The following is a 19,090-nucleotide window of genomic DNA, read 5'->3' as shown; positions in this document are numbered from 1 at the left end:
ACATAATAATAGACCCACTGATTCGCCTTCTTATTGTCATTATTGTCATTTCTAGTACTTTAATGACTATGTCAATTACGTAACTACCTCCCCCCGATTTGATGCATTCATCCTTTGGCCTAGATTTGTGTTTTATATCTATCTGTTTTTAACGTTTTTTCTTGCAAGATTGTTTTTATGATGGTTTTACTGATATTGTTGATTTATTGTTGTAAATTTGTTTTGATTTGTTTTTATATTGTGATGTTGGGCAAGGCCCCATGTGAGCCGCCCCGAGTCCCTACGGGGAGATGGGGCGGGATACAAGAATAAAATTATTATTATTATTATTATTATTATTATTATTATTATTATTATTATTATTATAGAATCTTCTATGATATTACATTTGGTTTCTGGGAAAAAATGGGATAGTTCTTTGGTTTGAACTGCCTATCACTTCCATTGAGACATCTCAAACCCTAATACAATCCCTACTTGACTATATCAATATGATAGAGTTGAAAGATGCTCTAATAATGATAAATGATTACGGTACACATCCAGTTCTACAGTGGACATATTCCTGCTTGTTCTCAGCCATCAACATTACAAGGTGGGTGAGAATTGCAGGGGCAGGGCATATCCTATAGGCTAGATACTATTGTGACTTTTGACTAGCATAGAGGCATTGAATCAACTAAATTTACTTATATGTTGACTCAACATTTAATAATTGTGTCAATAGGTTAGCTCTAGTTGGGATTAAGGAACAGGATTCCAGCTTGTATGTGGTATCATTTTTATAATTTGTTTATTATTGGGATGTCACCTTGAGAGCCTACTTATCTGTAAAGCAGGACAGACAAACAAACTAAAATATGTAGTTTGGCCCTGAAAAAAAGGGCATGAAGATTGGTGATACTATATAAATCTGGGAAAGGGAAACCATATAAAATTGGTGTGACCAACTTTCAGTCCTTTGGATGTTTTGGCTTAAAACTTCCATCGGCCCCACCCAATAATGGACTGTAGAAGTTGTAGTCAAAAATGGGTGAAGAAGCAAAGATTCTCCACCTCTTCCTGTCAAAAAATCTTACTGGTCTCCAAACAATCGAATAAAACACTCTTCTTCCTCTTCTCCTTCTCCTTCACAGGGTTTCCCTTCATTCATGGGTTGGGGGTTGTTACACAATCGGGTCCTTTTCCTCTTAAAAGATGCATCACATGGGCTCCACGCAACTCCAATAGCCATCTACTGCATCTAGGTTCCAAAACAAAAAGCATTTCTGCAATATTATTTGAAGAGATATCAACAGGAGGACTCTTATCCCATTAAATGAGTTTCTGAGTAATATGCACTTCCTCGTTCTTGATGTTGTTGTTGTACATTATATGTAATAAACTTGTCTCACTCCTTTTCAAAACCATTGACACTAATGACTACCATCACATTTTATGCAGCTTAGTCAGTAAATCATTCATTCATTTCTATCATTTATCAATCAACTAATGACGTCTGGCTGGTGTACAAAACAAAAGAGATTGAGGTTACAATTTTATCTATGTGGTTTTAGGATTAAGTCTCCATTGAATTAAGAGAGTCTGATGCTGGCTCTACACTGTAGAATTAAAGTGTGCTTTGACACAACTTTAACTTCCATGGCTCCGTACTATGGAGTCTTGGGGTTTGTAGTTTTGTGAGACACCAGCATTCTTTGGAGGAGAAGCCTGAAGGTCTTGAAAACTATAACTTGCAATTGCAATATGATTGCACACAGTATTGAAACATGGGAAATTAAGTACAGTAGAGTCTCACTTATCCAAGCTAAACGGGCAGGCAGAACCTTGGATAAGCGAATATCTTGGATAATAAGGAAGGATTAAGGAAAAGCCTATTAAACATCAAATTAGGTTATGATTTTACAAATTAAGCACTAAAACAACGTTATACAACAAATTTGACAGAAAAAGTAGTTCAATACACAGTAATGTTATGTTGTAATTACTGTATTTACGAATTTAGCACCAAAATATCATGATATATTGAAAACATTGACTACAAAAATGCCTTGGATAATCCAGAACCTTGGATTAATGAGTCTTGGATAAATGAGACTCTACTGTAGCAGCAAAATGCATTAATTCAATAGTATGGATCAGCGGTTCTTGTGGAGCCCCAAGAAATAATTATATATTATATTATATATTCTATATATATTCTATATATACATATAATATGTGTGTGTGTGTGTATCTCAAACACAGGGAAACTTTTTGATGCAAAGCACCCCCAACAGATGGTCATCCAGCCTTTGTAATAATAATAATAATAATAATAATAATAATAATAATAATAATAATAATAATAATAATAATCCCCCCGCAGGTGCCACCTTGACGTGGTGGGGGGGCTTAGCCATTCCGAGGATGCTGAGGGCTGTGCTGGCGGTAGTGTAACTACCGGCAGGTCCAACCAAGCCAGAGAGGCCTCAGCGGAGGAATGCAACCAAGTGCACCTAACCCATTAGCATATGGAGAAGCAAACCAAAACGAAGTCTATACTGGCTCGGTCGTCGCCCAGGATAAAAAGGACCGCGGTGGATGCTGCTGATTCTGGACATCCATCGACAACTGGGCTACGGAATCTTCAAAACCCAAATGAACAGTCACAGAAGCGGCAGAAATATACAATGCCAGAAAACCGCATAGTCATGAAATGCTATTACAACTCTGAACCTGAAAAGCGTGGCTACCAAAAAAAGATGCATCAGCTATGGAAACAAGAGTACCCTGACTCACAGATAACAGAACCCCGACTGGCTGACCAACGAAGATACATAATCAGAAACAAAGTGTTCAGTGAAGTTGAACTTGAAGAAATCCAGAAAATCTGCAAAGCAAATTACCATCAGACCACAGCACAGACAGCAGCAGAGACTCCAGCAACACTTGAAATGGTGGAACAGATTGAACCAGAAGAAAGTGTGGAGCTTTTGCAAGAATTTGAAGAACCAGCACTTGAAACACCTGTTGAACCACCAGGAACCTTGACAGCAAGACAACAAGAGCTCAAGGATAAGATCATGGCTCATGCTGCAGCAAATGCAATAAGACAGCGGCTCCCAACTCTAAAAACAGTGCCCAAGAGACACCTGGCGCCTCTCATGAAAGATGTGAATGCAGTACTCTCCACTGTCCAAATAACATCAATTGAACAAACAAACCAGTATGCCTACAGTGCAGCAGTGATAGTAACAGAAGAGCTTGGGCTCCTACAACCAAGGCAGCCCCAAAGAAAATCAACTGGAAAACCAAAGTGGAAGATCAGGCTAGAGTTGAAAATCAAGAAACTTAGATCAGATGCAAGTAACCTGAAAAATATGAAAGAGAAGAAACTGAAGAATGACAAAATCAAGCAATACCTGATCAGAAAGTACTGGCTGAACACCAGAAAAATTGAAGAAGCCTTGGAAATTGTGAAAGAACAAATTACAGCAAGAGCCAGAAAAATTGAAAGATATGAAGCCAGAATCATCCAGTACAGACAAAATCAACTATTTCAATCAGACCAAAGACGGTTCTACCAGAGCCTGAACCAAACAACAGACACAGTAACCATAAAGCCAGAGAAAACTGCAACAACGAAGTTCTGGAAAGAGCTTTGGGAAAATAATAAGAACTACAACAAAAACGCTGGGTGGATAAAGGAATTTGAAGGAAAATTCTCACAGAACAAAATGGAACAGATGGAAATAACAACTGAAATGATCAGCAAACGAGTGCAAAAAGTCAAGAACTGGACATCGCCTGGTAGTGATCAACTCCATGGATTTTGGCTCAAACATCTGATTAGTTTACATGGAAAAATGGCCCAACAATTCAATGAGATGCTGCAGAAAGGAAGTATCAGTGAATGGTTAACAACTGGAAGAACTTACCTGATACAAAAGGATCCAGCAAAAGGAGCAGCACCAGGAAACTACAGGCCAATAACGTGTCTGCCCACTATGTTTAAACTACTGACTGGCATCATAGCTGACAGAATTCAAGACTATCTTGAAGAAAAAAACATCTTGCCAGATGAACAGAAAGGCAACAAACGGAAAAGCAGGGGCACAAAAGACCAGTTATTGATTGACAAAATGATTCTGGAGAACTGTAAAAGCCGAAAAGCTAATCTTCACATGACGTGGATTGACTACAAAAAGGCCTTTGACTCACTCCCACACAGCTGGATCATCAAGTGCCTGGACACCATCGGGATTAGTAAAAACGTTGGCACCTTCATTGAAAACATGATGGAGCACTGGAAAACTGAACTGTTTGTTGGAAATGAAAGCTATGGACTTGTCAACATCAGGAGAGGAATTTTCCAGGGAGACTCATTGTCCCCTCTGCTTTTCATTATTGCCATGATCCCTCTGTCAACAATCTTACAAAAAACAAATCTCGGCTATCAAACATCTAAGAATTCTCACAAAATTTCGCATCTGATGTACATGGATGACCTGAAGCTGTATGGAAAAACGGAAACTGAAATCCAGTCTCTGACTAACACTGTCTGGATTTTTAGCACTGATATCAGCATGGAGTTTGGCTTGGACAAATGTTCGACAGTGGCATTGAAGAAGGGAAAAATCATTGAAAGTGAGGGTATAAATATGCCTAATGGCCAAACAATAAAGTGTCACCAGCCAGAGGCCTATAAATATCTGGGCATATTACAGCTGGACAACATCAAGCATGAACATGTGAAGACTGTGGTCGGTAAAGAATACACACAAAGGGTCAGAAAAATTCTCAAAAGCAAGCTCAATGGAGGCAACACCATCAAGGCCATAAACACCTGGGCCATACCTGTCATAAGATATACTGCTGGCATCATAAACTGGACACAGATGGAACTGGACAATTTGGACAGAAAAACAAGAAAACTCATGACCATTCATCATTCACTGCACCCTCGCAGTGATGTTGACCGGCTGTATCTGCCTCGAAGATCAGGGGGCAGAGGACTCTTACAAGTCAAACAAGCAGTCAAAGAAGAAGAACATGCCCTGGCAGAATATGTAAAGCAAAGTGAAGAACCTGCTTTGATTGAAGTCAAAAATCAGAAACTCCTCAAAGCACAGCAGACAAAAAACCAGTACGAGAAAGCCACACTACAAACTAGAGCTGACAGCTGGCACAACAAAACATTGCATGGGAAGTTCCTTGACAAAATTGAAGGAAAAGCTGATAAGGAGAAGACCTGGCTGTGGCTCATGAATGGGACCCTAAAGAAGGAGACAGAAGGCCTGATCCTTGCAGCCCAGGAGCAAGCCATCAGAACAAATGCAATTAAGGCCAAGATCGAAAAATCAGCTGTTGACCCAAAATGCAGACTGTGCAAGGAAACCGACGAAATCATTGATCATATCCTCAGCTGCTGTAAGAAAATTGCACAGACAGACTACAAACAGAGGCACAACTATGTGGCCCAAATGATTCATTGGAACTTATGCCTCAAGTACCACCTCCCAGCAGCAAAGAACTGGTGGGATCACAAACCTGCAAAAGTATTGGAAAATGAGCAAGCAAAGATACTATGGGACTTCCGAATACAGACTGACAAAGTTCTGGAACACAACACACCAGACATCACAGTTGTGGAAAAGAACAAGGTTTGGATCATTGATGTCGCCATCCCAGGTGACAGTCGCATTGACGAAAAACAACAGGAAAAACTCAGCCGCTATCAGGACCTCAAGATTGAACTTCAAAGACTCTGGCAGAAACCAGTACAGGTGGTCCCGGTGGTGATGGGCACATTGGGTACCATGCCAAAAGATCTCAGCCGGCATTTGGAAACAATAGACATTGACAAAATTATGATCTGCCAACTGCAAAAGGCCACCCTGCTGGGATCTGCGCGCATCATCCGAAAATACATCACACAGTCCTAGACAGTGTTCGACTTGTGATTTTGTGATATGAAATCCAGCATGTCTATCTTGTTTGCTGTGTCATAATAAAATAATAATAATAATAATAATAGCAGAAACCCCAGTGGTCATCCAGTTCAACCCCCTTCTGCCATGCAGGAAAAACACAATCAAAGCACCTCTTGAGTGGTGGGAGGGAATTAGGGTGTTGGTAGCAAGGAAGGTGAGGAGGAAAGAATTTGGGCAGCAAGGGGGGGAAGGCTTTTGGGGACAAGGGAGGCAAGGAAAAAAGGCTTTTGGTGGCAAGGGAGGGGTAAGAAGAAGAGCAGGAAAAAGGAGGGAAAGCTTGGAGGGGGAAGAGGAGGAGTGAGGAAGAGGAAGGAACCTCAAAGCCCAAGGGCTCCACAGAGCACACTTTGAGAACTGCTGGTACAGATGTACAATCACTTTGACAATATTGTAACTCTGTAAAAATGATTGGTATTATTTTACACAAATTGCATAAGATATACAACTAGGGATTTATGATTATTTTAGTTTATAGGTGTGATGATATTTGTATTTCAGTTTTTTTCACCAACACACAGATTAGTAATGATCTGAAGTGAAGCACAAGTAAGCAATGGTCTGCTAACCCAGCCTATCCTAAAATCAGATGGAGTATACTTAAAATATTATCATAAATACCTGATGTGTAATCTGGGGCTCTTCTCTCACAGTTATTACCATAGGTTCCAGCTTTGCACACACAGAGACATTCAGTTCCAGATAAAACAGGCCGACCATTGTTGGGACATGGGGCACAATGACATGGGTCATATCTAGTCATATATTCAAAAAAAGCCTTCCTCAGGTTATAGCGCTTTGTCACAGCACAAGGGAAGTTCTTCACCAAATCCAGAATGGAGGCCACCTAAGAAAGAATCAAATTAGGCTCTTAAACATGTTCACAGCAAGGCAAGGAAGACCCAGGTCACTTCCACACAGACCTATATGTGAAGGACATAGGTGTCTTAAACTCTGGTGTCATTCACATATGGTGGCCAGTTGGTTGGCTAAACCCCTGCCTCTTTGGTGGGTAGTGGCTAGATTCCCTTCCAGGTCGATCTACAATCAGCTTGGGGGGTATCACTGCTGCCCCCCCCCCCCCCCGTTTTGCTCTAAAACAGTGGTTCTCAACCTGTGGGTCCCCAGGTGTTTTGGCCTACAACTCCCAGAAATCCCAGCCAGTTTACCAGCTGATAGAATTTCTGGGAGTTGAAGGTCAAAACATCTAGAGACCCACAGGTTGAGAACCACTGCCCTGATACATAACATACAGGTTTCCAAATGGAGACACAAGCTTGCAGCGAGCTTCTGGCTTATCAAAATGATGTTAGAAGTTTTGGAGGGAGGAATCCCTCTCCTCTGTCCAGAGCTCCTTGCACATAATTTTGACATGCCAGGAACTTTCTATATGCCCATGCTTCCATTTGGAGGCATGTGAGGTAAGTTTTAGGGTGAGGTAAGTTTTAGTTTTACTCCTATTTTGATCCAGCTCTTACCTCAAACTCAATCACACCCGGATTTTCCTTGGTTGACTCCAGCCAATTATTAAAGATGTTGTTTCCTGGCAAAGATCCTTTTTTCTCAAAGGCTAAGGCTGCCGCATATTGTGCCCGTCCTCCCTTTACCAGGGAAATAGACCGTTCAGATGACTTCAGTACAGAACCTAAGATTTCAGGCCAGAACAGAGTTATTTGAGGGCAACAGCTCACAGAACCTCCAAGTCAACATGTGGGAGTTTAAGAACTGTAGTTTATGAAGTATCTTTTGAAAGCTCTGCTCATTCTTGATTGATGTGGTGGTGGTGTACCTTCAAACCTATTTCCAATTTATGATGAGCCTAAAGTGAACCAATCACTAGCCTTTCTTGAAAGAATTTCTCAAGAATATCTCTCTACCTCTCAGAGTACAAGTGCATCTCCACTGTAGAATTAATGCAGTTTGACACCAGCTAAACTGTCATAGCTTAATGCTATCGAATCATGGGACATGTAGTTTCAAAAGGTCTTTAGCCTTTTCTGCGAAGAGTGTTGGTGCCTCAACAAATGACAGATCCCAGGATTCTACAGCATTGAGCCATGTCAGTTAAGGTGCTGTCAGATTGTATTAATTCTACTGTGTAAATGCACTTTGAAAGAGTATAACTTGCCCAAGGTCACCCAGTGGGTTTTCATGTCCAATAGATCTCCAGAGACATAGTCCAATGCTTAAACCATTAAATAGCACTGTTTTGTCTTATGCCTAAGATTTTTCCATTTCATCACCTTAATTTTGTGGCTAGGAATTTTTTTTCATGTGCTTTATATTTGAACATTGGATACCTATGGATGAGAACCACTCAAATTTACCTAGGAATCTATCATCAGGTCCTAAACTACCAGTAAATCCCCCATCTACCACTACTGTGTGCTCTGAAGTAAGTCCTGTTAGAAACAATGTAAATGGGTATGGGCCTGCAGCCATAATGACTTTTCATATTAATTTGGAAGTCCTTGTGGTCCAAATAGAACTGGATTGTACAGAGGGAAATTTGGCTAGTTCTTTAGTACAAAAGTGTGGGAAGTCCTGGAAACAGATATGTACCTTCATAGCGCTCTGTCATTTTACTGCGGGTACATTCCTCATGACGTTTTCTTATTGGGATGAACAAAATATAAAATGTTGTTTCAAATTTCACACAGTTTGTTATTTCTTCTTGTGTTAAACCTGGAGAACATTCAACCAGAAAAAAGACACGAATTACCCAAATAAGACAAATTCACTCAAGATTCCAAGCAATGTGATATTTGATCCTTAAAATTATGAGGGCCAGCATAGTCTCTAGGCTACTCTCAAACGACAAATTTCTTTTGAAATAATCTAGTTGAGCATATTTTTAAAGGGAAGATTTGGGAGCTAAATCAACTAGAGTAGACTCATTAAAATAAATAGGTTATCTTATTCACACAATTCCATTGTTTTCAATGAGCCTACTTATGCTAGAACTAACATTGGATTTAGCCCCAGAAAATAAATAGACAACTTCAAAGGACAAACTTCTGCCTGAACTCCATTTTGTGCTCTACCATACCTGAAAATGGTATACCAATCACATGAATTCTTCTAATTCTAATGTGTGATTAATGTGTATTTTAAAGAAATAGTTTGATATGTATATTTTATGAAACTTCATTTTAATATGTGTGTTTGTAGAATTTTGTAGTATTTGTGTGTTTTTGGCTGTGCTATGACCCGCCTCGAGCCATAAGGAAAGGCAGGTAAGAAATATAATATTAGTAATAATAATTGACAATACTGGGTTTTCCAAAAAAAATCTGGAGAGCCAAGGACTCCTCATCCATGGTCTAGGGCAAACTTTGGCCCTCCAGGTGCTTTGGACTTCAACTCTCACAATTCCTACCAATCAGTAAGCTGACTGGGATTTCTGGGAGTTGAAGTCCAAAACACCTGGAGAGCCAAAGTTTACCCATTCCTGTCTAGGGATTCATCTACATTATAAACAATATCCCACAATGTCCTTGCACTTATGGTGAACATCACGAGCTTCAGGGCCATAAGGGTGGTCCACTCCTTAGTTACAACCAGAATGGACTACTGTAATGCACTCTATGTGGGGCTGCCTTTGAGGACGACTTGGAAACTGCAGTTAGTGCAAAGGTCGGCAGCCAGATTACTTAATGGGGCAAGCTTTAGGGAGCATACTGTGTCCCTTTTAAAGCAGCTCCATTGGCTTCCAACAAGTTTCTGGGCCCAATTCAAAGTGCAGGTGATTAAAGCCCTGTATGCTTTGGGTCCAACCTATCTTCGAGACCACATCTCCTTCTATGAATCAGCACAAGCATTGAGATCTGCTGGGGAGGCCTTTCTCTTGGTCTCACAACCACCTCAAAGGTAGACTATTTGTAGACTATTGGGTATTTCTTGCACCTTCACTTACTGGTATATTCTTTTCATGGGCTATAATTTGCTAAGATAGTCATATCATTTTAATATAATTGTTTCTCCTTTATAATTTTTTGATGTATGCAATCTGTAGTGCGAAAGTGCTATTTCATAGATGCATTATAGAACTATAACTCTTTTAAAAAGTAAAAAAGAAAGAAAAGAAGAAAACAGGACACATTGGTTTGCTATGTGTTGAAGTTGGGAATAAGTATTGTACGTGGTACTGGACATTTCCCAAAAATAGTTCAGAGCAACAGAAAAGTCATTTGGATGCTTTAAAAAAATCCCAGGAAACACAGCAACAAATATCTTTGCACCATTCAGTGGGGCTCTTAGATAGACACACACCTGAGTTTTTTGTCTCCTCTTCATTAAACTGGTAAAGAAGGTCATATCTCCCTCCCAATGAGCCAGATGTGTAGTAATGAGTGCCAAAGTCATCAAATATCCGGCTGTAAAGGGCATAGTTGTACTCCAGAGGCAGGCTGTTGAGGGCATTCAAGAAGACTCTGGAGACCTGCAAGTCTGACTGTTTTACTGTGAAGTTTGAAACGGCAATCACCTTATGAACCCTAATGAAGTTGGAACTCTTTCAGAGAAGACAAAATAAAATTTATAATTTTCATTACTATGCATTTCCATTTACCCCTTTTTAAACAATAAATCAATTTCAGCACAGATAGTCCTGATCCATTTAATAAAAGACAAAGGCCTCATCTACACTGTCATATAAAATCCAGATTATCTGCTTTGAACTGGATTATATGGTAGTGCAGACTCTTATAATCCAGTTCAAAGCAGATAATCTGGATTTGGCAGTGTAAATCCAGCCAAAGATTAAGAATCCAGAGATGAAGATATCAATATATACGGCAATATAGTCTTACCATTTTGTGGGATGATTTAATGGCTTCCTTGAAGGAACGAGATGATGACACCATTGAATTATGTCCTGCACCAAAGAAATACGGTATTCCAGAATAGCCTTTTGAAGTTTTGTGCGATGAACTTCGTTGATTTTGAGTTTGCATTATGGGTGTTAAATCTGTATAATAATGGGCTTTCACATCATCTTCTTGATTGCTCACCTGTAAAAAAAAAAGTTCTGTAATGAAGTTTTGAGACTGAAAAAATGGTGGAAATAAAGGTAACTGGCATCCAAAGCTTTAAATATCAACCCTATCTTCCCTTTGCTCCCCTCTGTCTCTAATCCTTAAGGTTCCAACATTGCTTGTATGATGCAAAGAGTTCTGGAGGAATGTTTTATTCATGTTCAATTTACTATAAAAACAAAAACACACATACAAAGACACACAAGAAATGCCTGGAGGCATTTTTCTTATTTTCTTATTAGTTGCATGCTATGTATGCCCTTTCAGATGCATGCGAGTTAGAGACAGAGTGGAAGTGGATAGAGTATTCATGATCCAAAATCTACCTCTGACTCCGTCCATTTAGAGCAGGCATGGGCAAACTTCAGCCCTCCGGAATGTCTCAGCAGCCCCATTAATGCCTATATTCTTCATGATAGTTTTTTGACTGTCAATAAAGCCCTTTCCCATACAGGAAAAGAGTAGCAAGGTATTCTATCAATTCCAAGTTGCTACATTCAAGTGACCCTCCAAATTGGCTTTGAATTGGCTTTCTGGCCAATTTCAGCGGTGATCCTTTGGGAGGCTTTACAATCACCTGGAAGTTGACTGACTCAAGGTTTGCAGGCACACGATATGTAGTCCTATTGTCTTCAGACTTCACACGGACACAGTTCCCGCCATGGAAAGAATAGTCAAGGACTTCTCCTCGGCTCTCATCTGCCAAAATATGGTACCTAAATGAAAATAGCATTTTTTTTTTAAAAAAAGGAATATAGATGCTGCTTCTTAAGTAGAGCTATCAACTCAAATTCCCTGGCATTTCAGACAGGATCATTTCATAGCATTAACTGGAGATCTCTGTATTACCTGGTGGTCTGACCTACAAAGCCCTATGTGGCTTAGATCTGACTCTGAATACAGATCCTCTCTTTATAAGCCTACCCTCAAATATTCATTGAGATGCTTTGACGAGGACTTCCTTTGGCCTCATGTTCATCACAGGCATGTTTGGCAAGGATGTGGGAGTAGGCTTCCTCGATTACTGATTCCAAGCTATGGAATTCCCTTCTAGCAGAGTCTAGGTAGGCCCTGTATTTGCTCTCTTTTCATTGGCAGGTAAAGCTTTGTATTTAAACTGGCATTGGGCAAATAATGGCAGTTGTGTTGTATTTCTCTTTATTGTTACATAGTGAACTGATTTTAAACTTTTAAAATGTAATACTAACCTTATATCCCACCAAGTATTTATCTGTATCTTGTTTTAACCTTATTGTAAGTTGGCGTGGGTCCCATATTAGAAGAAATGTAGGACTAGGCCTGATCAGTCACATCTAACCCTACAGAGCATTTTATCATAGCTATTTCAGACCTTAGGGACATTAGATTTTGGGGCTGCTATTCTCAGAATCTTGCTGGTATCATAGTTACTGGCCATGTTGCTTAGGGAATCCAGGGAGCTGAAGTCCAAAACAGCACTTCTCAGGAGCTCCGAGAGATTTATTATTTCCCCTTATTTTCTCAAGTGCAGTGAACACAAACATGCAGATATCTGAGGAAATTTAGCCCCCAAAGAGAAGCAGTTTCAGCCCTTAAAACCAAACAGAAAATCCAGTATAGAACTGTTTACAGGGAGGAAGCAAGATGTTGACATTATAAGGCTTCAATTTTGTTTTATTAACATTTTTATTCTACTACAATCCATCAGTTTTAGGAAAACGGTTCAGCACTTTGGATAGTTCCTGTGAAACCCAGTGTCCAAGCAAAATGAACATACCCAAGGCCCATAAGTTGTGCACTTGGTATGTTGATGAAATCCCTTTTGCACACACGATTTATGGTCCTGCAGTTCCTTTCATCAGAATTGTCCCCACAGTCATCATCTCCATTACATCTTAGTTTCTTGGCAATGCAGCGACCTGTTTTGGTGACATAAAAGTAGCTAATGAATTTGTAGTCAACTGCTATGGACCAGTGGTACTTTTAGTGGTACTATGTATTGCGCCAAAATGCTAATGTGTATATATGCATGTGTGTAAAGAACTGTTTGCAGGAGATTTCTGCAAAAGAGTTCAGCTTTGCAGAGGCAAAGCCACGCCTAAAACAATGTATCTGTTTGATAGCAGATGGCTGAGAATGTCAGTTGAGAATCTGAGCTTCAGGAGAGAGCACAGGAAAGTCAGGCTCTCTTGCTACGGTCGAGTAGCTGTTTTGAATATGCTAATCTGTATATATTGATGCTGATTGATTGGTTATTGATCCTATGCAACTACATGGACATTGTATGATTGCAGAACTGTTTATTTGTATTTCAACTCTACAAGCAAGAGTAAAGTTTCCTTTGTTCATTTCAATTCCTCTGCCTGGTCTGAGTCTTTTGCACATGGTGTTATCTGGATGCTACTGATTCCGCTATACTCTCACCTGGTAACACTATGAAGAATACATAGGATCAGGGAATAACAGCACTGTGCTAAAAGATCTCCCAAAATCAGGGACATGCTGGCTGGAATTCTTTTTGGGCAGGACAAGTACGGTACATTGTTCCCTCACTACTTTGCTTATTGCAGAGTCGCTGTTTTGTGGGAAAACACTGAGCAACTGAGGTATGGACTTTCTCCCATCCTGGAGAGCCAGTGAAGCCTTTCCTACCAGTGCCAGCGGGCCCCTTGCTCTGTGCCCGCCATGTTGCTCTGGGTGCCTCTGCTCCTGCAGCCAGGGAAGAAAGAATGCCACTCCGGCCCGGTGAGTGAGCGAACAAGGGAGGATGAGTGAGAGAGTGAGGGCGGGCAGCAAAGGCTGGCCAGGCTCCTGCTTCTGCCACCGCTCCAGCCAGGCCATGCCAGGAAACGTGGAGGACTTGGAAGAGGGGGTGGGACTCTGCCCCCTCTTCCTAGTCCTCCACGTTTCCCAATGTGGCCTGGCTGGCCAGGCTCCTGCTTCTACCATTGTTCCTCCACGTTTCTCGGTGTGGCCTGGCTGGAGCAGCGGCAGAAGCAGGAGCCTGGCCAGCCTTAATACTCTAAATGTTCAAAATCTCCAAAATGCCTAGTTATAAAGCAGAAATTACCATTATCACACTGCATCTTATTTTCACAGTTCACATCTTCCATATTGCACAGTTTTGTTGGGAAACATGGTCGTTGATCTGACAATTGCTCAGTACAGGCTTGGCCTCCAAATTGAGATGGCTGGCGCAAAGACCTAATCCGAAACTGAAAGATAGAAACAAGTGAGGAGACAAATCTAATGTGCCCCCCTCCCCCATAGGATCTGCAGCTATAAACTCATTTAAACACAGGCTGCACATCTGTAACTGTAAAATTCAGATATGGACTTTGGCACAGGGACACAGACACACAAGTTATTTTATATTGTGGTAAAGATTAAGCTCAAAAAGATTGCTTACCTAATGCAACTTTAGAAGCCACTTAAAAGCTTAGGAGAATTTTGGTGGAACAGATTGTGGTTAGGCCCCCATTTTTCTGCTTCCCATGTCATACACATATACCCATTGCTAGATTTTGGCATCACAATGAACTTGGCTCAGAGAACTGATTTAATGGAAAGCTTTCAGACAGTGCATACTTTGGCTTACATACAGTTTCTAACCCTAGATAGTCTGACTGTGATGACATAAACTAATCTATAGCCAAAAATAAAATTATTTTAGCATCATCTGCAGAAGCTGCATGAAGATTATATAATTCTCTTCACAGAACATCAAGCTGTAGGATTCATTGTCACAAATTGTACTGATAGCTTCAAAAGGGGACTGAATAAATTCATGGACCAGATGGCCATCAATGGCTACCAGTAGAATAGCACTTTATCACCTTTGAGAACCAAGGTCTGTCAGTCAGTTTTTGGAAAGTACAAAATGGATAGTGTAGTGTATAGTTGCCCTGTTATGTGCTTCCTGTGAGCAATAGATTGGCCATTGGGTGAAAAGGATATTTGACAAGGTGAACTTTTGGCCTGTCTCTACAAGATTCTTCTCATATTCTTCTGAGGTGACTGCTTACCATGGAATAGCTTACCATAAACTATAATTGTGGCATCATATAGAACAGTTGTTTCAAATCATTTAAATTGATTATACTTGTATGCTGCCTTGGGATTCTATAATATAGGGTCAAATATAATATAATATAGGATCAAATAGAAATATTGAAATTAATTAATTATTAAGCAAGACAGTTAACAAAAAAGAAAGGGACGAGAGATAAAACCCAATCAATCAACAAATAAGCTCTTACTTAGCAAGAGAAAATAGTAGTAGATAGAGAAAGGGTCATGTCAACTTTGTGAAGCAAGGTATTCCTTATACTGGGGCAACCACTAAAACACCCCAATTTTTAGTCACTTGTAACTGTGGCACCCTTATATGTAGAATATTGGCATGAGGACTCAGGGACTTGTAATAACAAACAAAAAAAGCTTCCAAATTCCTGTTTGGCGGTTACCTTAGCAATATGCATTAGCAATTCCATCCAGAACAATGTCTGTTTGTACTTGCATCATTTGCACAAGGTAGAGAAGAACATATTCATTTATTTGCTCATGCATCCTGTGATTCAATTGCTTACTTGTTTTTTAACACATGGGTCGCATTCTGACCATGTGCTCCAGTCACTCATCTGGCAATTGATGGGGCATGCTTCCTGGTTACATGCCCGAGATTCACTCCACGTGCACAATCTGCCGCATGAATTTTTATAATAATAATCATCCTGATTTCTCTGTCTGTAAGATTAAATATCATTTTTCAGTTAGTGCCGATTTTTATTGCCTGGAATATGGCATAGGTGGAGTGGGAAATACAGAAGACCTGCATAACATATTCCTTTGGGGAACATAAATAAAGGATGGGGCTAATAAGCTAAACTTATTTCCACCAACCTGTTAGAAAGGTTAGGAATTTAATCTCCGTTCATTTTGGATAAGCACTTATCAAAGTTTCTGCTAGATTTGAGTAACTTTCATCACATTTGGTTTGGAAATAACTTAGTAGAGGGGGGATGAACATGGAAGAAATTGTAAGAGGAAAGAGATTTCAGCAGAGAAGGACCCTTCCCCTTTCAGCCCCTTAACCCTCCTGCTGATAGCCGTGGCCAAGTGAGGATCCAAACCCTGTTATCCAGAGTAACATTCCAATGATCAAACCATGACACCAAATGGTCTCCTTAGCCGAGTGGTTCCAAAACTTTTTTTGATCAGGGCCCACTTTGACCAGGGACCACTTTCCAACATTAGTACCAAAAGGGTTACTAATCAGTTTTTTGTCAACTTTAGATTTGGTTTGGTTTTTTTGGGGTGCTGACTCAGAAAATTGCATTGGATAGACCATATCAGCTCTAGTTTCTGAAACAGAACATATGCCATCCAGTAGTCGCCATCTGCTCACTCACAGAAAACCATATTTAATAATGTAGAGCTGACATGGCCTATCCAATACAATGGTAAACTCTGCGGAAAGGAGCAGAAATAAAATTAATAAAATAAAATAAAGAAATAAAGAAGAAGGAGGTTTGCAGACCAGATTTTCGTTCTCATGGCCCACTGCTGGGCCATGGTCCACAGGCTGAGAATCACTGCGTTAGCCAGTACAAATAGGAGAGAATTTTGCCTTCACTTGTTTAACATATTTCTTCACATTCATAACAGAAAAGTTTAATATGAATGAAGAAGAAAACAAATTCATTACTATCCTCTCTAACACTTCCTGTAAACCATAACACTCAACTCACAGTATCTAACAAGGAAAAATAACCTGTGTTTATCTTTATACTGGAATTTCCCTCCTCTAGCCAGTGGAACAATTCAAATTGTTTTTACCAACAGCTTGAGACTCATTCAATTAAAATGAATGGCAGAGGCACTGTTAATTTTATTACTCAAGCAATAAAAACATTCTGAAAATAATTTTTCCATTGAATTGCCCATCCCATCACTTTGTTTTGCCAATGAATTATCTGCAGATTTTCACATCAGCAGTAAGGAGTTGACAATTTCATAGCTCAAAAAAATATTTGAGCCAAGGCATCAAAAATCAATCACATATCCTGTGTGTTTTGTGAGTACCAAAAATCCGTCACATCTGTAATTATGAATATGTAATCTACACTGATGCATTTGTCAATGCTACATGTTCATGATCCCTAGCTTAGTGATTGCACGAAAGCCCCCCAAACCTCACACCAGTAAATAGCCATTGAGATTAATGGGCATACATTCCCCTGTTGATTAAGAAACAACTGCCAAACATTCCCACCACCACCCTCTTGCAAACTGTCTCCAGCATGCAGACATTGTCCAAATGCTCAATCACTGTCTCCCAAAGCAGTTACTTTATTCTCAGGTCAAGAATGGAAAACAGAATGTCAGTGGACAGCAAAAGAGATTTAAAGATAGGCTTAAAGCTAACCTCAAAAAACATGGAATAAACAGTGAGAACTGGAAAGCCCTGATCCTTGAGCTTCTAACTGGAGGTCAGCTGTTACTAACAGTGCTATGGATTTTGAAGAGGCACAAATAGAGGGTGAAAAGGAGAAACGTGCCAAGAATCGTCAAGCTAACCCTTGCCAGGATTATCTTCTATCTGGAAAATATGTCCTCATTGTCAAATACCATGTGGATCCAGAATAGGCCTCCACATTCACTTATGGCCCCACCACCATGACTCTGCCCTTGAAAGACAATAATACATGGCCACGAGTGATCGCCTAAAGTATGGGAGGGATTTGTGACAGGAACCCATTTTCTATCTCTCAAGATGGAGATAGATTATAGTGGATGGGGTGGGAACATCAGGCAGCTACTTACCAATAAATAGTGATATGTGTATGACTGGAATCTAGTACCAGAGTTACAGTGCTAATATGTAATGCTCACATAAGGATTCTTTCATCTGTTCTTAACTCTTTTCTCTGGCTGTCAAGAGAGAATTATCTCTCTACAATATATCACCAGTATTTATATTTTTAAAAAATAGATGAAGGCAATAGTTTTCCGTCTTTGGAAATATATATTCATGCTTATTCCCACCTTGATCTGCTTTGTATCCCATAGTTGCAAGTTCTTGAACAGCTGGACCAAGAATTCCAGGGGTAATGGTCACAGTAGCATCCAAACGTTTTCTTAATCACAACAGACAGCAAAATAAGCAAGAGTAAGCGGATTTGTCCCATTTTTCAGAACTGTCAAAAAGATGGAAGCATGCATATGTACATGAGTATATTTATTTAATACATTACCTGTAGCAATCGTTTGCAAGGTCACACGCACACACACATATTCTAAGCACTTTTTTACATCTATAAAGAATGGTAGCTATAGGGTTGAATGGGACTACAGGATCTGCTTTGGGATTTGTGTTTGATCTTTAAGGGTGTTATCCAAAGTGTTGAACTCTATCCACACAACGCATCTAGCCCTTTTGATAACTCTATTCAAGTGTAGACAAAACTTGTTAGCAGATTTGCCACTCATTACAATGGATGTTATCAGCTGGCACTGTCTATAAAGCTCTGATGTTTTCTTCATGCTCAGGCACCAATCCTATTCACACATTTTAGGAGTAATTCTTAACTAGGTTCCTTCTTAATGAAGCAAGAAGTAATTTTAACAATGTTATTTGTGCTATGCAAGAAGTCTTCCAAAATGATACAGTTTTCAAATCAATTTGGACTCCTTTGTTTTGCACAGAAAACAGTATATTATTGGTAGAACATAAAAACCTGTTTCAAATATTTACATACTTTTCAAATATTTTCTATACACTTTATGGACATGAGCTGTACTTTAGATACAGAAAAGTTGTTACATGAATCTAAACAGTGTTTTGCAGAAGTGAAAGTGGAGACGCTTTCTGAGTAAACATGCCTGGAATTGACTTATTTGTGCATTCTTGGTAAAATGCCAAAATTGGAAAGAATTACATCTGGACTCATCTACTATGTTTTGGCTTTTCCATCATTGTCCTTGATCTTTGTTCAAAGCCCTTTTCCCTGTAGTATTCAACTGCTCCCACCCAATTTTTCAAGTTTGAGTTCAGATGCAAAATTTATTAGCCACCTCTGTATTTGATTTATACACCCACCC

The 19,090-nt window shown here is 39.8% G+C and overlaps 1 protein-coding gene across 1 annotated transcript in view; it reads right to left on the bottom strand.

Annotated features, from left to right (window-relative positions):
• LOC100567051 (complement component C6) overlaps positions 1-18,187 on the bottom strand; it is a 28,713-nt gene extending 10,526 nt beyond the window's left edge. The window contains 12 exon segments of the mRNA XM_003216231.4: positions 1,080-1,217; positions 1,219-1,243; positions 6,594-6,819; positions 7,451-7,617; positions 8,535-8,657; positions 10,245-10,485; positions 10,784-10,984; positions 11,586-11,724; positions 12,765-12,906; positions 14,058-14,202; positions 15,577-15,733; positions 18,035-18,187. Coding sequence (XP_003216279.2) covers positions 1,080-1,217; positions 1,219-1,243; positions 6,594-6,819; positions 7,451-7,617; positions 8,535-8,657; positions 10,245-10,485; positions 10,784-10,984; positions 11,586-11,724; positions 12,765-12,906; positions 14,058-14,202; positions 15,577-15,733; positions 18,035-18,177 — 1,847 coding nt within the window. The 5' untranslated portion in view covers positions 18,178-18,187.
• Positions 18,188-19,090: the final 903 nt, after the last annotated feature.

Source organism: Anolis carolinensis, chromosome 2 (genome assembly GCF_035594765.1).
Source record: "Anolis carolinensis isolate JA03-04 chromosome 2, rAnoCar3.1.pri, whole genome shotgun sequence".
NCBI classification, from domain to species: domain Eukaryota; kingdom Metazoa; phylum Chordata; class Lepidosauria; order Squamata; family Dactyloidae; genus Anolis; species Anolis carolinensis.
The sequence above is the reverse complement of the archived record's forward strand: the minus strand, read 5'-3'. Positions and strand labels throughout refer to the sequence as shown.